We start from the raw sequence: 22,209 nt of genomic DNA on the forward strand, positions 1-22,209 counted from the left end.
TACTTTTTCGTTGAATTTAATGATTTGAAACTCGGTCACGACTTAACACCGAATTTCCTTTCTGTTTCAGGCGGACCGTAACCTCACAGATGTCACATGATCCTTACGGCGAGATATGATTGGTCGACAGACACCTAAACGTCAACACCGAACAAAGGACACGTAGTAAACGGGAGATTTGTAAGGGTTCCATGACCCAATGCTGTAAATTATGGAACGGACTAGCTGACTATTGCATGCTCAGAAATCATTGGACTTATTGCAAAACAAAAAAGTGGGAAGCATAAAGACTGACGTCTGCTCCCTGAGCAGCAGACGACAATAAAGAAGACAAATAGAGATTTTACGAGGACAGTGACAGATCGAATCTTGCAAAAGGGAATTTAAAATGCAAACCTTCTGACAGATGAAAACTTCAGCGTGTTTGCCGACCTGGAAGTTTTTATATTAGCTGGCGATGTCAATTCAAAGGAACGTCAGTGTTGATTTAAATGTCCAGATGTAGCAGACAACGATTTCAATAAGAAACCAACGTACCCAGTACTATTTCATCCAGCTCAGAACCGTCTACATAGTCTTTGAAGATGCTCTTGGCTCCGCAGCAGAAAGAATTTCAAACATTGAGCAAACAATATTCGTTTAACTTCATCACTCACAAAAGGTCAATGAGCCTCTGCGGCACATGTCATTTAAGTAAAGGCAGTTAAGCTGGTGTGGTAATACTCGTTGTACAAGCTTCCAGACTCCAGATATTTGATATAGAGATGCTCTTAAGATTAATATGGTACAGAAAAGCCTAAAAGCCTTACAAGCGGAAGCTTAAGGAGATTCATGCTTTTCATCCTGTGACGGTTGATTTATGGCTTTCTTATGAGCATGAACGACTTGAAACTCATGCAAGCACCCATTGCAAAGTGTCCGTGAGATATGACGAAAGCGATCTACTTCAGTTAAATAGTATCAGTAATAACACCGACGATATTATTGTTCAAGTGTTTTGCGTCAAGTGTTTTATCCAGCAGATGATGAAGACAATTGTCCAATGTCGAGCATAACCACAAATATTATGACACTGAGTATTCTTATACGTTAAGGTGGTATTCGCTGTAGTAGCTGAAAACAGAAGACACCCCTTATCATTGTCTCGCCTACATTTAGTTTCAAGGATTTGTTCGATTTAATTCTTCTTTTCTGAGTCATACGCTGTTTCCACGTTCGATCACTGAAATATGAACGCAGTGAAACCCAACGTCGTGCAAACCAATATCCTCAGCATGTGATACGCCTGGAGACTGAACAGGTGTTTATTGCAAGAAGGAATCTCAGACATTAAACGTTGTTTTATAAGACCGATTAAGCCCTCTATTATCTTCTACATGTGGAACCTTAAGGAAGCGAAGTGCTAGGAGACGCAGGAATAGTAATTTGTAGATATAAACATAAGATTGTATTACCTCACGGACAAATTGATCGAGTAGAGATAGAACCACAAACCAGGATGACCGATGTTTGTGAATGAAATCCTACATTGTATGATTAAGGAATAATCGGCTTAATTCCATCGTTAGGCTATGTGATCAAATGAAATTGATTTCCTAAACCACGTCTGTTGTTTTACATACTGACTCGCATCGTTGCAGTCCAAGCGTCATATTTCAGTCTCTTAGCGGCTTCGCTGGAACTGGCTTGTAATTTTGGTCTCATTTGGCTTTGTTTGGGCTTGAGTCGGATGCTGTGAAATCTCCGTGGAGCTGGCTGCACGTTGCGGGGAAAACGCCCATGTGGGGCTTTAAACCTGATTACTGTAGCCAAACATGATTATTGGTTTAGCACGAAGCCATGCGCTTGATCTTAGACAGATACAGACGAATTAAACTACGCTCACTTCCCTGGACATACAGCGCTACAGACTCACTTCCTCAGCGTAAACAAAATGTCTCAAAGTGATGATTCTGTTTAGGTTTTGGACAGTTTTCAGTTTGAATATTATGTAATGAATAACAGGCTGATTGGAGGTCATACATGTGGCTAACATCTGTTGCTGTTGAGGCGCGACAGAAACGTTTTCATCAAGAGATATCGTTGTGGAAGTAACTGCTAGTTTGGCATTTGGGCGTGATAGGTCCAGAGGGACTTAGCTATATCGGTAGCAAGCGCTGCTAACTTAATGAACGCGTGGCTGTGGCTGTGATGTGACCATATCGATAGATACGGAGCTATGGAATATAATGTTACTTCTACCGCTTCCAATTTAACCGACTGGGCTGTGGGCAACATTTCGACCGCAGGGATGTCCTCTTCTACCATGCCGGGAGTGTGGACGTCAGAGACGCGACAGTCGACAACAGAGACGACATCCGTGGCACCGGAGACGACATCTTTTGTGACAGATACTTGGACAAATGTAGTAACAGACTTATGGACAAGTGACATTACTTCGGAAAGTGTGTCGTCTGCTTTGTCTTCCGAACTGACGTCTGCTAATTGGATAAGAGAAACAACGTCTGCCGTGACCAGTTACTTCACTGAAACGATCACCCACGTTGACAACGACCCAGCTGGTTACAATCGAACGACATCGCCTGTGATAGACTTTGTAACTACAGCCACCACTGTCATCACGTACATGACATCACACGAAGCTTATAAAGGGATACCAGTTGATGCACTCGTGCTGAAAACAGTCTCCCTTGTGCTTATAGCATTATCTGGAGTTGCCGGTAATGGGTTCATCATTTACACAATTGTCAAAGAAGGCAATCTCCATCGACCTCCATTTTATTACCTGCTAAGCCTTTGTGTGTCAGACTTGTCTCGAGCAGTGTTTTGTGTTCCACTTGTGCTAATGACGGTGCTGCAGGGATCTGTGTGGAAATACGGAACCTCTGCCTGCAAACTCTTTGCCTTTGCCAACTCTTTCTTCATCTACAGTTCATCAGGAGCTATATTAGCGATATCGATAGATCGACACTTCTCAATTGTGTATTCCAAATTTTACAAACGGAGATCCAGGGGACTTGTTAACCTGATTGTAGTAGTGGTTGGCTGGACAATCGCCTTTGCAATGTCCTTCCCGCCCGTGGTAGGAATCGGCACATACGTCTTCATTCCCGAGGAGAGCCAGTGCACCTTTCACCATAGATACTACAAGTCCAACGATACACTAGGATTCATGCTTGTGTTCTCTGTTATTGTCTTCGTGTCTGTGTTCCTCTACTTGCGGGTGTTCTCCTTTCTCAGATCTCACAGGAAGATGCGCCCGCTGGAGCACCAGCCCGCGCGGAGTTCCAACTGGACATTCTTCGGCCCCGGGGCAAATGGACAAGCACTTGTGAACGTCATGAATGGATTCGGTGCCAATCCGGCGATGAATCCACTGCGGATGCAGGTGCGTCCAAATTTTGGCAGGGTTGTGAATTTGCATATTGTAAAAAATGAACACCTTACGAGGTTATTTTTTGTCGTAACTTGTTCGTTCAGCTCGCTGTGGTTTCCTTATATTGTGCTTGCGTTTTGGCGAATGTTTGGTGACACTGGAACGATTGGATCAGTGTTCGTGACCATTGCTGCTTGGCTAACATACACCCAGGTGGCGCTGTGCCCTCTTATGTATATTGTGTCCCGTGGACCAATCAGGAAGCATTCTCGGACAGTACTTGATGCAAATGACAAGAAAGAGTTTCTTTTGGAAACAAGGAACCGGAAATGAACGAATTGCTCGTTCTGTGATATCACAATAAACATTACATTCTATTTATCTATTTATCGAGTATTTATCTTATGAACGCATTCTTGTATGAAGACTTTGAGGAGACTGTATGCGTATGTAATCCATGGAGATCGGTAACGTGACTATTTTTAGACGTTTTATAAACTCCCGAGATAAAATTAATTCAAAAAGGCCTTTTTCATATCTTCGAAACAAATTTTAATCGCAACTACATCAATTTCTACAGATACATGGTAAACGTTTCTAGGGTTTCTCGGCTATCGTGATATGGTTTGACAAAAGGGAAAATTCATTCATGACAACCAATTTAGACCTCACATCTGCTCAACAGAAATATCCAGTAACCCTTTTGAGATGAAAATGTCATTAGTGAACGCACTATTGGAATCGGCCAAGGCTCAAATTTACTTTCAGATTTGTTTTATAAATGTCGCTTTTTTACAGCTTGCGATACATTGTGGTTACATTGTCCTTCTGTAAATTTTAGTGTTTACGCTTCTGGTAATCCTGGAGATTTAATGTAGAATTCAGCGTGCCAAACACTGTAAGCTATAGAAGGTGTTCCATGGTGTAGAGGGTGTGGATGTGACGGTGTGTGTTGCTTGTCGTATGTAAGGAAGACTTCTGTAAATCTTATTCTATGATGTGATTTTCGTCAAATGATCGTGATTTTTTAAAATATAAATCATGAAAAATGTATGTCACTGAATTAAACCTTCTGATTCTGTGAATCAGTGTGTGGTTGTGTATTTTCATGTCATCCATTGAGATAAAATGTAACTGGGCCTGATGCCCGAATCGGTAATCGTGATTTGGGCCCAAATAGATGCTCATCGCTTAGTGCGTGGTACCGAGCAGGACCGGAGTAAATAGGAAATCGGATTTGCCTGAGATCGACTGTATGGATGATCAGGCTTTGACTCTGCAGGCCCTAAATGTGATTATGTATACAAACCACCACCACCATGCACTCTATGCATACATACACGCACACAACACACACACACACACACACACACACACACACACACACACACACACACACAGACAGAGGGAGAGAGAGAGAGAACTAAACACAAACACCACCATGCACTCTATGCACACATACACGCACACAACACACACACACACACACACAGAGGGAGAGAGAGAGAGAACTAAACACAAACACCACCATGCACTCTATGCACGCATACAACACACATACCTACGAACACACGAACACACACACACACACACACACACACACACACACACACACACACACAGAGGGAGAGAGAGAGAACTCATCACTAACACCAGCATACATATACTGAATCGCAAAAGAAATGCAAGTTTAATTAAATGAAATCTCGTAAAAGTAAGCGTTCATGTTTAGGTCTTCCATTTTAAAACTTGACAAAAAAGTGTTGCGGGTTTTTTGCTGTTCAGTATACACAGCTTGATCATACACACACATAGAAACCCACGAACACACTCAACGCATACATCATCATGCACACATGTATAGGTACATACAAGTCATAAACATACACATATACCCACTAACACAAACACATAAACCACCATATACATACAGACATAGATTGGCATACACAAGACATAAACACAAATATCCATGATTACACAAACCATACACCATACACACATAAGCCCCCAAACACGTGCACACACAGGAACAGGGTTAAAGATGGTCTCTCAGAAACTACGAATTCTGATCAGATCTGAGCCAAAATGTAGTTACGCTCAGCATGATATGTTGTTTTGAGGAAGCAAATGCATGTTGAAATTATTTTCTATTTTTCATCTCGGATAATGAACACAAACGCTTCTGGATCGTGTACTGGTGAGGTTTGGCCGGGGTTCGCCTTGGAGCACTAACCATCATTTATACAAGATACAATATATACCTATGTTCTGAATAGTGAACGCTTGTTTAGATCATGGCCATGGTTTCGTTGTTTGTATCTATATAAATGTTGTTAACGCGGCTACAAGACTAAATCATACTTTCTGAATGTATAAATATCTGATAGAAGCAAATACATGTAATTATATTTTGATTGAAAATGAACCTCAGTTAAATGGAAGATTCAGAATCCGAGGAAAACCTTGCTTTGTTCATTAAAGATTTCGCGCTGCAGAGAGGCTGGGCAGATTCAGGGTCTGTGAACGAACCATCGAGGTCACCAAAGGACATTACACCTTTGTCCATGTACAACTACGTTCCTAAATGGTTGATGAATTGTTCATTACCAACTTGCTGAGAACGTCTCCTGCTCAAACTGTCCTAAGCACGTCCATCACTTCCATCGATTGCCTGAATTTAACTTCATTAGCCTTGCCAATTACACTTTTAGCAGTAAGATGTTCTTTAGTCTCACCCGGCTGTGTCTGCCCATTCCAAGGAGATAAGCGATGACATTTGTCAAACAGATCTCAATGTCCACCGGAAATGACTAATAGCTATGTCACAATGACTATTTCATACGACAATCTGCCATGATTGATAGCCTTCATGGTTTGCCTGTTGTCGGTGCATGGCTGCTCCTGTGAGTGACGATGTGCCCGGAATGGGAGCTAGGCTATGTGAGTAGGATCCTCTAATTGGGTCAGGACATGGCGAAGAACAGTAATCATAGTGGCCGTTCCTGACTTGTTTTGGCCGAGGAGGCTGCGGGGTAAATGGGTATGCGTTCGCTTGTCACTCTGAAGACATGGTTTAAAATGGCCCTGCTAGGTGTTCTCCAAGGCTGGAATTGTGCTTAAAGCGTTACAATCTTGCCCTTTCTTTTGCATTTTCTGTGATGTTGGTTAAAGTAGCGAATCCATGATCACTCTCATTCACTCAGATAGTAAGATATTTTATGGATAACAACTTCTTTATTACATATGATGCGACGTTTCGGTATGGATCCTTATACCGTTGTCAAGCAAGTGTTCTTGGTATCCATAAAGAATCTTACTCTCTTATTACTCACCAGCTTTTAATAATGCCAATCAAACAAATCTCACTCACTCACACGACTTGGTAAAAACAACATGGCGACAACTAATTCCAGTTACATGGCGCCGGTCTGTAAATAATCGTGTCTGGACAAGACAATCCAGTGACTGACAGCATGTGCACCGCTTTACGCAATTGGGATACGATGACATCACCATGTCTGACCACCTTGTCTTACGACAAGCACAGGTACTGATCTAGTCCGGATCTTCACTGGTTATGATGACAGCACCATACTCCCTTATTAACACATATGTTTACCTTCTCACTCAAATGTTATGATTCTGGCAGCACCACACTCCCTTACTAACACATATGTTTACCTTCTCACTCAAATGTTATGATTGTGGCAGCACCACACTTCCTTACTAACACATATGTTTACCTTCTCACTAAAATGTTATGATTCTGGCAACACCACACTCCCTTACTAACACATATGTTTACCTTCTCACTCAAATGTTATGATTGTGGCAGCACCACACTCCCTTACTAACACATATGTTTACCTTCTCACTCAAATGTTATGATTGTGGCAGCACCACACTCCCTTACTAACACATATGTTTACCTTCTCACTCAAATGTTATGATTGTGGCAGCACCACACTTCCTTACTAACACATATGTTTACCTTCTCACTAAAATGTTATGATTCTGGCAACACCACACTCCCTTACTAACACATATGTTTACCTTCTCACTCAAATGTTATGATTGTGGCAGCACCACACTTCCTTACTAACACATATGTTTACCTTCTCACTAAAATGTTATGATTCTGGCAACACCACACTCCCTTACTAACACATATGTTTACCTTCTCACTCAAATGTTATGATTGTGGCAGCACCACACTCCCTTACTAACACATATGTTTACCTTCTCACTAAAATGTTAGGATTGTGGCAACACCACACTCCCTTACTAACACATATGTTTACCTTCTCACTCAAATGTTAGGATTGTGGCAGCACCACACTTCCTTACTAACACATATGTTTACCTTCTCACTCAAATGTTATGATTGTGGCAGCACCACACTTCCTTACTAACACATATGTTTACCTTCTCACTCAAATGTTATGATTGTGGCAGCACCACACTCCCTTACTAACACATATGTTTACCTTCTCACTCAAATGTTAGGATTGTGGCAGCACCACACTCCCTTACTAACACATATGTTTACCTTCTCACTCAAATGTTAGGATTGTGGCAGCACCACACTCCCTTACTAACACATATGTTTACCTTCTCACTCAAATGCTATGTTTTTTGTCAATGCTGAGATCGTGTCGGTACAGTAATAAACATGATAAAAGCTTCGTAATCAAAATTACAACCTAATGCCTGAATACATTGAGACCGTCACTAATACAATATATCACATATACTACAACCAGAAAATGTTGATGAGATCGTTGTCCTGAATCATGTATCCATATGAACTGTCGTCGTTACTTCTTTGACACATCAGCTGAATAAATACATAATTCCATTCCAATTTCGAAATCATTTTATGCGAATTGGCTATACGCCCAACCGAAACTTGGCATTATATTTTCATATGGTCATCGATAAAACAACAAATATGTACGCACGCATTACGTATTTTGCACCTTACACCTGGTATGTTAAAGGAATATTTTGCTGGGAACTTTGATGCTTATGATATCTATAAAAGTGAGTGAGTTAGTGAGTAAGCTGCTGTTGGCAATATTCCGGTAATATCACTTAGGGTGATACCAGAAATGGACTTCACGGTATCGACCCGGGTCTTCAGCGTGACGAGCGGACGCTTTAACCATTAGACTGGTCCACAATCCCATATAAAGAGATAATCGTGCAGGGTGGAAAGGTGCAGGAAGATGTGCAGACTACCACCACTTGCTTCCAGCTCACTAAAGAACTATACTACTTCCCATTGGACTGGAATACCGAGATATTTTATCCTCTCACGGAACTGAAGCGAGTAAATGTGGTTTTACGCCGTGTTAGCAATTCAGCACTGTTACTGTATTTGACACAAGGCATGGGTTCACACAGAAGACAACCTATTGACTATATACCGCTCATCAAACAACTTGCTTAAATGTAGCTACTTACTTCTGTTAATTGTTCTTAACTAGGTTTCGCTAAATATTCCATTCTGTTCAAAGGTACTGTGTACACATGAACTGATGTATTGTAAAACAAATTCGTAACGTTTGAAAAGACTATTGTCACGAGTTTAATAAATGATGAGAATCAGTGAAAACTGGCAAATTCTCTGCAAACTCTTATAGCAAAACGCGGCTGTTCACACGCACGATATTTGCACGATTTTTAGCAATTTGATGCATACATCTCGCACAATTCACCTGCCTAAAGTTTGCGACTGGTTTCCCCAAGTTACTGGAGAAACTCCTTTTCTATGTACTCATACATATAGTGAGTACTTTAAGTGAAGCTAAATTTTGATGGGTAGTGTATAAACGCGGAAGAATCAAACAGTGTGTTGTGTGTGTATTACATTACATTAACTTAGATTAAAGTACAACAGTTAATTAAACCCAATCTCCGACCAAGCAGGGCATTCAATATATATTTTACCATCGCTGAGTTGTCCATTTCCGCCAGTGGTTCGTGTGAAGTTGTCAGCAGTTGTTGGCACTGGAATGTCTCCAGGTTTGAATAAAGCAGTGCTACTGGAAGAGGTTCATATTCCAGATTCATCTGAGATAGGTAAACTTGTTTAACCATATTTTTTATCAAACACAACAGAAGACGTTTTTCATCTCTGATTTCATCCTACGATGTTTTCTAGCACCGTCAGGCGTTACGTCTGAAGATACATCAATAAAACACTATCTTAGAAAACCTGACTTGATAGACGGGCTTTAATAGACCCATCTATCGTGTGTATCTACAACTCTACTTACTTTTCTATCTGTATGTATAACAACCCGCCTGTCTACCTTCACGACTATCTATTACAGTATTGGATTTCTACAACTTCAATTTCCCCAGCTCTTTCTTGTGCAAGATGTCTCACACATGTTGCTAATGCAATTCTCGTCTGAAACATCATCCTTTTTTATGAGACGCCATAAAAGTTTCGGATGCTGAATTATGCATCTCCATACTCGTGGACTTTCAGTCTAGCCGCCACTACAACCACTGTAATCCAGGAGATGTTGTATTAAGCCCCTAATCAATAGGGCGGTCCCTTATGGGGCGTCCTTCCTCCATGTCAAATGGCAATCCTGCGTTTGTCTCGCCGAATAAAGACAATCTATTATGCATTCCTTTGGATGCTCTGACGTCATGGACACGAGTTGGAATGAAAGTTTAATCAGCACTAGAACGGAGCCATTTATGCCTGATGGTTACCGTGCTCATTCATGTAACCGTGGAGGATTTGAATTTTTACATGTTCTTGTTTAAACGTCACAGCTTGTTTCCAAGTTTGCTTATTTCTCCATGGCAAACTTGTACGTTTGGCCCAAGGAATGCCAATATTCCAGATGGACTGTTTCCGTTTTCCTTCAGAACCGTGTTAACCTATCGCAGTTTGGTTTTCTCCGCTAGAAACCTCTTTGCCATTGCCTTTTAATCCCACGTCTGATTATGTTTGGATTACAATTAAAAAACGTATTACTTGTCGTTGCTTCAAATATAACTCGTCATCCATTAATCCGGAGTTCTCTGAAGTTGCATTTCAACCAATTATCCCCGAAGATTTTGTCAGCAGCTGTTCGCATTTGTCATTATCATACTGTAACTTGGGTCGCGTGAAAAAGAATCTAATGGAAATAAAATGAAAGAAATTATTCCCCGCGGTGCATTAACAAAGACTGTTGATCCATCATTTCAAACAGGTTCAATCTTTTCAGTTTTTACGATGGTCTCTACAGAGATGAAGTGGGCAGAGATGGAGAGGAACGCACCTGGAATTAGTAATCTGGAAATAGACGAGGCAGTGCCTTCAGATTAAAAATTAAAGTTTGATTAACAGTTAAAACCAAGTATTTCAAATGATTTCAAATTCTTAAGAGTCGTATCAGCCTGTACATTTTGTTGCATTTCCAAATGTGTCGTGACTGCTACTCGGGAGCTTTTAGGATTCCGCTAGTTCTTTCATCTTCCGAAATAGAATGTAAACGGGCACACGTGTATAGCTTTAAAATGGAGGGATGCATGCATCTAAAATATGCAATTATATAATGGACTACATCTCTATACGATCAAAGGGTTTATTACGTCTTTTTAAGAACATGAGCATTTGGCGAAACTGTCACCAGTCCCTTAAGCATCTATATCATATTCTAGGATGAGTTGTTTCTTAATAGATATTGATTAGGAGTGTCGTTGAATGTAGAATGGTTTCAGCTGGTACGGACTGGTATCAAACAAATGCCAATGCTTTAAGTATACGTTGTCCTCTGAAGTTCTCAGTCCATCAGAGTAATGATGTTCATTGTGTTACACCATTCACCTGCTCACTCGGGTAGCAAAGGTAGTGGGAAGTCTAGTGGTTGAAACGTTCGCTCGTCATGCTGATGACTAAGGTTCAATTCCCCATTTGGGTACAGTGTGCAAGGCACATTTCTGGTGTCCCCCGGAGTGTTATTTATGGAACACTGCTGAAAGCGGTCTAAAACTAAACGTGTAAATCGTTTGAGCTTCATGGCAGAAGTGCGCACACTTAAGGTTTGCAGACTAAAAAATATACAATCGTTTATTGAAAACCATGGAAAGAAAGAAGAAGAAGAAGGTTTTGCAATTGGCTTCTATTTTCAAATTGTTTCCGAACTGTGCTCTGAGGATGGATGTGCGTTAAATCACAAATTCAGAACTTTTAGCTTTTGATAGTCTGATTCTCAGCTGACCTAACGGTGATGTCTTAGTGTCGAGCGTCCCATAAACGTGCCAGAGGGCCAAGGATCACCAATAGCTTTCCTCTCTTACGAAGCCAATTCCTTGATAAAACCGTAATGCCAGTCAAAGCAGTGTTCATCCTAACTAGGTCACTAATTTTGTCCACGGAGTAAACGAGCCCGCGGGTCCCTGGTTCCGCGTGACTGACTCCGTGTGACTGACTGGAAAGTCGATAGTGTCACAGAACACTGTCAGTAGTATTCGAGTAGTATGGCCCATATAAAGTGAAAATAGGCAGGCAGAGGCTCGCTGCCCCCACGCGAAGACTATTATCATGATTATGGTTGAACAGAAGGTTATCAAGCGTCCGATTAGCGTTGATATACTGAACAGCAAAAGAAACGCAACTCTGGCTTTTTGTCATTTTGTTTTAATAGAAGACATAAATATGAACGCTAACTTTTATGAGATTTCATTTTTTCGAATGTTGCGTTGCTTATGCTGTTTACTGTACAAACATTGGCCTGTTCATATCATGGCTCGGGATTCACGACCACATTGTCAACCAATGAAGGGACATCACAGGATGACAGGTCATAGAGAACCGATCATCTGTTTGTGTCTGTGTGTGCCTTTATGTGCTCAATTTAGACTGTGAGTTGTTACACTTGTTTTACAAACATGCTGATACATTGTATTTCTATGGCAACATTATTACGCTTTCATGTATTTTCGGGGACGATCTATGTTTTCAATAATTCCAGACCCTCGAGTTATCAAATGGTCTGAACCTGAACTATATGCTCCTGGAGTGACAGGATATATACGAGGAGGAATGATGATCCAGCCCCCAATAGCGCAATAGGCTGTACCTAGACAGAACAGTTTGCGACTATAAATCTTTGATATGAATTTAGAAGTATTGTAGACATGACGCTTTAATGGACAATGAAAAGGCAGTGAAAATGATACAAAAGCTTGACTATGCCAGGAAACACATCCTATTTGGTGTTTAGGGCAAAATAGGTGTGAAAACATGACGGGACCGCTGAAAATCATTGAGGTCACAAGGTGTTCGCGAAAATACACTCGTGGTGCCTTTATGTCTACCTCATCATCTGAATACTTTCGTCATTGCTAAAATAGATCTGGGTCGGGCTCATGCCGCTTTGAACAGTATTCTAGTTATGTGACGGTGGAAGCTCACGACTTACTTGGGAAGATAAATCAAGAGTGATCTTATGAAATCATAAATATGGTGCATACAAACCCAGGTACAAGGGATTCGAACCTATGACAATGGGTTTCTAACACGCTAAAGGATACAACTGACACACGTAATATATCTCATAATATATCTGACAGTAATGTACACCTATCACACATATAATGCATTTGATAATAATGTACAGTTATCACACATTCAATATAGGTGATAATGCACAGCTGTGACACATGCAATATAAATTATAATAATGTACAGCTATTACGCATGTAATATATATGACAATAATGTACTGATGTCGGTTGATATTAAGTCACAGGTATCAAAGGTGCAACATATTTGAAAGCTTACAGCTATAACACAAATGATGTGTCACAGAAATGACATGTACATGCATTTTACTTGAAAGAATCAAGGACTAACAATGTAAGATTATGTCCTATCATTTCAGCAACTGAACTAAACTAAAGTATCTTTTTGGAGCAAGTGAGTGTAATCTAATGCATCTTTCAGCAATATTCCCAAAAGACCAGAGCCAAGAACGATCTATAATCACTGAACCCATCAAAGAGCCTAAGATTTGTAATTGAAATAGATCTACACCAGCCGTTAGGGTTTCTCTGTTTTATAACGTGACTATGACGAGAGCGAGAACAGCGACGAGACTTCCGGTTAGTGTCAAACACCGAAGCACATGTTTAAGAGCCGTTCGCCCTAATCGTACACACAAAGGAATATCTTTGAACAGTGGAGAGATCAAATGCAATTAAAATTCTAACTATCCCATCTAAATTGGTTAATTCAGATTCTGAAACCCTAACTCAATTACTATGCAATAATTACAAACATTGATAATGCATTGTCTCTGAAGTAAATTGTATTGGGCAAGTCCAAGATAAGGCCTTTGTTTGGATTCTCCAGTGAACAAAAGTCGCAGGCCTCTTCTCGTGCAGCACGTGCACTCGAGACAATCCGGTTATAGTAACCAGTTTAGACCACTTGAAGGCTGAGTTCGTGTCATGGCACTGAAGAATTTTCAGAGGAGTGGCGGGTCGGGTTTGACAGGTCAGTGAGATGATGAGAAAGAGACATCCACTGCTGTCTCTCATTCCTTTTTCTGAAAATACACCATTACAAAAAAAGCGCTGAAGTGTTCCCAGGCAGTGAAAGGCTTTGGTGGGCAGAGAGAGAGAGAGAGAGAGAGAGAGAGAGAGAGAAAGAGATAATAGAAGGACGAAAGGGAGAATACTGTCATGGTTTTGTGATGAAGCTCTAACCATTTTAAATGTACATATGTTGGCATCTTTTACTCATCACTACGGAGGTCCAAGTTTCGGATTGGTAGTTCTTTGTACTAGTGGATTAGTACTTCGTACTTAAATCTGTAAAAGCCTTACTCAATCATTCAGTCACATTAAGCATTGCTTTCATTTTTGTTTCGTCCATATTCCGTAAGAATATGCAAAATGTTAAGAATCTAAAAGATATTTCCATTACGTTTATATATGTTTACCAATATGACTATAGGTATATAAGTTAAACGTTATATATTTTTCAACACGAATTCCACTACCGTTGTCTTTCTTCCTTTGTATGTAATAAGAATGTGGACGGCAGTGGGGGAACTGTTGTCGAAGACACCGTGATTCACACGAGAGGGTTGCTTCCGTTTCTTCTTGATGAGCCCGTGAATTTCACAAAGCAAGTAGATATCTACGACTAGTGTTCTTGGACGTTACTACTTCTCAAAGTAGCGAAATGAGACATAAAAATTACTGAAAAATAAATTCTTACCCGTCGGTAATCACAGAACCAATTGTTGTAAGACGTTGGCCCCGTGCAGGGATTCCTCAGCAACCCCTGCTTTTGTCGCAAAAGGGATCGGGCGATCAGGGTCGCAGACTAAGCTGATTTTTCTGAATATACCATAACCATAACCTGTGAAGATTCGGATTAGAATTTGTCTTCAGAACACGAAGCATGCTTGTCGTAAGAGTCGACTAACAAGATCGGGTGGTCAGGCTTGCTGACTTGGTTGCCAGATATCATCGTGTCCCAATTCGTAGATCTATGCTCCAAACGTCAGCCACTGGTCTAGATTAGATTATCTGCAGACCGAGGACATATAACTGGAACATTGCTGAGTTAAACAGCAAACAACCAGATAACGAGCTATGAGGGTTGTGTTTTGAAAATGCTAGTTGTAAGACAAACAGTACATAATATGTAATATGCACACCCGATAATCGCACCGCGTCGATGCATACTTTCTCTGTTCGCATAAAAACGTCACTCAATAAATTACATCCAAGAAAATACTCCATCATTATCTGACCGTAGGTCAACACAATCGTGTAGCTAATCACGGAGCAGGGATTCGATCTCTGACATATCTTTGATGCAGGTAAAAGAAAAAGAGAATACTATTGAATGAGGCATTAAAGCAAGTTCACTCACAACCACTACATACACCCATTAAGCGACTGCTTACCAAGCAAAATGTCATTTTCAATTAGGTAAACCACGTCTTGATAATATTTGGTTCAGAAATATCACTTTGAAGTATCCGCAACTATCCCTCTCTACAAAGCAATTATACATTAAAGGCGTTTGTCATATTTGATTTGGATAAAAAGGTCAAGATTCCAATACGGTAAAGTAAATTGATTCGAACATTACTAATTGAATCAACTTATAAAACAAAATGCCATCTCTCTTTGATAAATCCTTTCTTCCCAAAACTTGAGTCATCACAATCGTAACTTTTTTACACGGGAAACCTGACACATTTTCTCGGATTCCTTTGACGGATAAATGTCCCTTGTCTTCTACAGTCTCTGAGAAAGACTTCAATGCAGAGCAACATCAAAGCCTCTTAACAGAGAAGGACGTAGTGCAAACCCTTGTCACATCCCTCGCGCTCTGAGAGCAGCTTCAGCGGCTAAGTCAACCCCTCAACAGTTCATCTCATGGCACGAGAAAGCGCATCCAGTGAGAATCTGCTCCAACACATGCGATTGTATTTTTAAAGGCATTTCTGTAAACAAGTTTCATTATCGAACTTCGAGTACAGGAATTTTGAGTGTCGTGAGGATTAGAAAAAATGCGCACCCAATGTCGATCTTGTTCTCCTGTGACACAGATGGCAGCCAAATAATCACGCGCGCCGGTTCCAATTATTTTAGTATTAGCATAATTTGTGGACTTCGGATTGGAAGCGAAAAAAGGTCGAACCGACTTTCTTTGTCTGAGAGTCCGCTTCAGGCAGCATTCCGTCACTTCCACACAAAACACGTGCATCATTATTTTTGGCAAACTGAAACGCACATTTTTTCACAAGGGATATGCACGTGTATTAACGTCAAGCCAGCAGACAAGTGGATGCGATGCACGTCTGGGTATGACTCAGTTTCAGCCTTCACATGCACGAAGTGGCAGCGAGAGGGACGAGATGGTCACTTATATTTAAAACGTTGACATGCGAAACGGTCGTCTTTTTTACACGTAGTTGTTATTAGCGTTCGTGATCGCACATAGCATATTTCACACAAAGGGGAAAATTATTTTTTGTGCCAATGCTTTAAAAACATAAGTCGGTGATTGAGCTTTGAACGTAGCAATAGGGAGAGGTCTGGCAATCCCATTGCCTGAAAATACGAACTTTTCACTTCCTGCTTAGTAGCACAAGATTTGCTGATAATTTCCCAAGAGCTTACGAGAGTTTAATCAATTTTCTATGATTTATTTCTTTATTTCTAAAGCATCGTGATACCTTAAGATAGCTTTCATGTTGTCAGATTTACAAAGGTTATGTAAAGGAAACGTTCGTCTTTGTGCGCAATGTTTAAATGATTAATCTTATAATTATTTCACCACCTCTGTGTAAAACAAGAATCACGATCGTTGTGTTCGTCACCTTTTTTACACAGTGTTGATTTAAAAGACAGGCACACGTCAAGATCCCATGTAATCCATATTTAACAACCTATGGTTGTCGTAACGGGCGACTAACGGGATGGGGTGGTCAGGCTTGATGGCTAGGTTGATGTACATGAACATGTCATTTTATCCCATGTGCGTATATCGTTGCTTATGCTGTTGATCACTGCGTGGTCTGGTCATCCCGATTATTTACAGACCGTACTCATATGGGTGAATATTGTTAGTGCGGCTTTAAACAACAAACATACAAAAGACATCTGAGTCGGCAGTTCTGAGAATTAAACTTGCGATTCAGTTTCAGCGACTCGTCAGGATGTTTTCATCCATACGATCATGATAACACTTTTCTGAAATATATTCCTTATATATTCATCGCAAAGGCGAATGGTTTTACGTTTCCATTGGTCATATTTCAACAATATTGCTTAGGGGACACCAGAAATGGTCCTCACACATTGTACCCAGGTGGGGAATCGAACCCAGATCTTCGACGTGAAGAGCGAACCACAAGGCTACCCAACGAGTTAAGAGATTTCACAGAATGTTGAGTTCTGTTCACTTTGTTCTATACTGACCTGTGTTCTGATTTATGTCAAAAGCCATATATCTGCCTCGTATTGCTGCGGCGAACCAGTGTAATTTGTAATGCGAAGTCAATATTGTTTCATTATTTATTGGAAATGTACAACCTTAGACTTCACTACTTAATCATAGAATCCAAATTGGCCATTGGCCAACCTAACGTGTGCAGGCCAACCTGTTTGATGTTTCAGTATCGTGCAGCAGTGAGGTGAAGTGAGTTCAAAGCAGCCTTCAAGATTATTCATCAAGAGTGAGTGAGTTTTACGCCGCACTCAGCAGTATTCCGGCTATAAGGCACATACCCTTGTGTCTATGCGGGGATTTAAGATTTAAGAAATATTGTTTCTGAGATGACCCCCCGACTCCAAATACTTCATTGTACAAAACATCATGACATTGTCATTATGTATTATACTATGAAGCATTTTGCGTCTGGGGTCATCTCAAATTTTATATGTTTTAAAAAATAATTAATCCTCGCAAAGACACTAGGGCCTGTTAAATATGGCGACGGTCTGTAAATAAGAGAGACTTGACCAGACGATCCGATGATCGGCACCATGAGCATCAATCTACACAACTGGAATACGATGACATGTACCTGCCTAGTCAGCCAGTCCGACAACCCGATCATGTTAGTCGCTTGACTTGATTGCTGAAGATCAATTCTAACACGGAATATTCACGGGTCTATTCATCAAGATGTGCATGCACGTGTATGTGAGGTTGTACACGTGTCTGATGCAGGTTTTACAGTCCATCGCCACTGAGACACCATTCTGTAGTTTAACATAGGTATTCCAAGCAGGTTCCGAGGCGACTGGGCCTTTTTAAAACTCTTATTTGTGAGCGCAAGTCAGATTAAGTACACGTACCACATTTCAAAGGCATCTGGAATCACGAGGGATTAAACTTCAAGGCACCAACCGGAGGTTGGGATAGCTTAATGGTCAAAATGTACATCCGTAACGCTGGGTTTCCTTTCCCCGCATGGGTACAATATGTGAAGCTCATTGCTGGAATATTGCTAAACGCGCCATAATACCTCACTCACTCACACACTCACTCACTCACTCATTCACTCCTGGAACCAACCTTCCATTCTCCTGCCCGACCACTGAGTAGCGATTAGACATGGAATTTGATGAAATATCGACCGATTCACGACTGACCCTCTCTGCAAAGACATGGAAACGATCAAATTAAACTTTCACAGTTTTGACATCGCCTCATAGATACTTACTGTATCATTATTAAATAACGTCAGAGTCCTTTCCGAGCTCTATTCCACTCTGCTCTATCGATCAACCAAATATTACTATAATTCAGAACGTCCGTCAGCAAATAACCCAGAAGAGAACGCCATGAGTTCATATGAATATTGTCTATATGACCGGGTATTAAGTCAGAGAGCGATACCAGCTTGTCGTCCCTCATCATGCGGCCGCCCCACAAACATTGATTCAGATGACATGGTAGTCACTCAGATCACACGGCTTTCAACAAATTGCCCGCTGGTGTAATCAATTCAGACCATACTTAATCTATCACGTTGTTTTGAGCTACGACTCGCTTCTCTTGACATATGCTGGAAAGTACGACATTTGAGTCCCGCTGCGGGAGCCAGACTGAAGCCATATTATCAGACAGTTCTTCATATTCATGTCTACCAGTAGAGCTTGAAGATCACGCTGGAAATATGATTTGAATGTGCATATTGCGATATTTTTCATCCCTTGCACGTAATAAATGCGTTTTTCTATACGTCACCGGACAAGAGACTATATATCAGACGAGTGTTAGAAGGACGACCTTTGGAAATGGCTCTTGGGAACGTGTAATGTTCGACAATTGCATTTTCGACACGGGCAAGTATAATGTTAAACAGCGCGGTGGTTAATTATCACAACACATTACGCCATATCTTGAGATTGAGGTGGTGAGTGGTTTTGGTTTTGCAGCTTTGTAGTATTATTCAAGCAATATCAATAAAAAAGAGCAGGTGCCAAACACAAAGGGAACGCAACTAGCAATGAGCAAACAATAAGATATGAATCACCAACGCACTATCTGACAAATCAGATTCCACGAGTAGTAAAATTCTAGATAGAGATGAAAGTATTAGGAACTGTGATGACACCAGGTGTTCGCGAAAACCTTGCCTTGTCCTTCAAGTGTACGCAATTTACACAAGTGAGTGAGGTTTATTCCAGCTATATGGCGGCGGCCAGTAAATACGAGTGTCTGGGCCAGACAATCCAGTGATTGACACCGTGAGCATCGATCTACGCAGTTGGGATACTATGGCATGTGTCAGCCAGGTCAGCGAGCCAGACCACCCGATCCCTTTACTCGCCTATTACGACAAACGAGGGTTGCTGAAGACGAATTCTAACTCAGATTTTCAAGAGGACACTTACAATGTGCATGAAAAGTGTATGTTGCCTGACTCCGCAATGCGGTACACCGGCTGAGGGATTATGGACGTTGGTGTCACCAGCCCCAAAGAACCCACGATTACATACATTCACCCAGATCCATAAATGGTGCGCCTGTTTTATCCAAGTCAATGCGACAAAACCCTATCCATATTCATAAAGAAATCACTAATAAAAGCAGAGTCGATATCCCCGGCCATATCATGTGCAATCTCTATCAAACAGTGAATCAGATGATACTGTGTTCGCGGAAATGTTAGCTTAACCTGCCCTTCCGGTTGTACTACAGGTCACGATAACACTACCATAAAACCTTCTGAACGTTTTGCTGAAAGACTGTTCCTCTTAATAAAACAGTTTTTTACACGAGTCATTTGATACTATATTTTTATTTGCAATCAGACCAACGTTCTATAATTCATGAGATTTAAACTGAACCCTGGACGTTGATGGAGGCAAGTAGGATGATCGCGAACTAATTAGTCAGCTGTAACAGTTCAGTATGCACAAGTATTTAGCAGATATTCACATCCAGTAGTAGACAGTCACATGTCCAAGTAGACATTCACGTCTCCCAATAGACAGCAGTCACGTCTAACAGTAGACAGTGACGTCTCCCAGTAGATATTCACATCTCCCAGTAGACAGTCACGTCCCCCAGCAGACCGTCACGTGTCCCATTAGATATTCAAATCTCCTAGTAGACAATCACGTCTCCTACCGATGTTGACGTGTTTGTCTTCACCTCGTCTGCGGACAGATGTCAGACAGCCATCAAATTTTTGTCACATATGGATAAGGTCAAGTGATAATTGAGGGACAACGAAATTAGGAAAGAAGTTTGTTTGAAGATGATGAGTCGACTTATCCACATCGGATGCATGCACGTTATCCTGTAGGACAAAACCAAACTGTTGACAATACAGGGTATATTTCGACCAAGGAAAAAAATCTGAGTTTCATTTGAAAGGAACTGCCATCGCCTTAGAGCTTTCTTACCATTCTTAGTGATGCCAAATGAAGAAGGTTTTAAATTATACTTTTTAAGTAATTGGGAGTTTGTTTTTCCTTTCTTCAGAGCTTCTTCCAACGGTTTGGATCAATGAATTGGTTGCCCCACGATCCTTTCAATGTAATCAGAAGCGACATGGCCTTTTCATAAGAGAAGTCTTCGCTGTAGTATTCCGACTATATTATAAGCCCACGGTAATAAATCGCCACCAAATAGTGATTCACTACCATCAAATAGTGATTTACTGCCAGAAAGATGTCCCATATCCTCACCATCGGAGGCATGATTCAGATAGGGTTTATTGAATAAACACGGGAACCTATACACTCTTCAAAAGGGGGATGCAGACTGTGACAAATAGAGAATGTTGATTTTGTATATTTGTATCCTAAAATAAATACAGACACCAGTGCAAGGACTGACAGTGACACTGGTTATGTAAAGTCACGTGTCAGTCAACATACAGTTTTACGTTTCTCTACTTAATGGATATGGAACAAAAACAAGAAAGACAACTGTACATCGCAATATTGTCATGGTTAGTCTTAAAGCTTCGGAGTCCAAGTCTGCGGTTGAGTCCTGTCAACGTACACCAGAGAGCCATTTTTTCTTGGATCATCAGAGAAGTGGTGGACCAAGAGTCAGCTCCTTGCATAATATCGCTACATCTACGTCATGGCTGTCAGTGTCACCGTGAGTGGTTTGTGGAGGGTATCTGCGAGTCGTGAGAATTAGATCTAGAATCTAGATCTAGATCTAGAATCGAATCCAGGTTTTCAGAGTGACGAGTGAACGCTTTCACCACTAGTATACCTCACCGCTCCTTTTGTGGAAGATAGAAGATATAATGTCAGCATACACACCGACACAACTGGCCAGCAGACTGAAGGAAGAATAGAGGAAAGTTACACAGGTTAGACCCCAATGTAGAAGCCAGTCTATGACCACGTGTCGTACAGCCGTAAGACTCTTTAGTACTGCGCCAAACGAAAACATGTTCATGATAAAGTCAGAATTGTCCAATCGACACTGCTTTCAGTGCAGCGAAAACAACAGACGTGGTCACAAAATGCAACAACATGCACCAGCTGAATGAACATTTCTTCTCACAGGACAATCAGTATAACATGAAATATGCCCTGGAAAAATCATTCTTCCTCTTTCTTTTTCAAAAGCGTATGATTCAAAACGAAATAGTGAACTGCATCGGAAAACTGCTTGGTGGCCATCGATACGCCCGCTGTTGATACATCGTCATCATTTATCAAAAAACGTTGTGGAGGCTTTTTAACACCGTTAATGCAGAAGTAATCCAGACCAATCACCAACGTAATGCTCTGTGTGGCAGCTATGCTTTGTAGAGAGAAAAATCAAAATCAATTATTTGTCGATCAAATAATTACGACTGAAA

General features: G+C 40.9%; 1 protein-coding gene across 1 annotated transcript; it reads left to right on the forward strand.

The window, feature by feature from the left end:
- The first annotated feature begins 475 nt into the window (after positions 1-475).
- Positions 476-4,392, forward strand: LOC137296174 (probable G protein-coupled receptor 85). The gene has a single exon (XM_067827879.1). The coding sequence runs from the start codon at positions 2,219-2,221 to the stop codon at positions 3,707-3,709; it is 1,491 nt and encodes a 496-aa protein (XP_067683980.1). The 5' UTR covers positions 476-2,218; the 3' UTR covers positions 3,710-4,392.
- Positions 4,393-22,209: the final 17,817 nt, after the last annotated feature.

Source organism: Haliotis asinina, chromosome 9, assembly GCF_037392515.1.
Source record: "Haliotis asinina isolate JCU_RB_2024 chromosome 9, JCU_Hal_asi_v2, whole genome shotgun sequence".
Taxonomy (NCBI): domain Eukaryota; kingdom Metazoa; phylum Mollusca; class Gastropoda; order Lepetellida; family Haliotidae; genus Haliotis; species Haliotis asinina.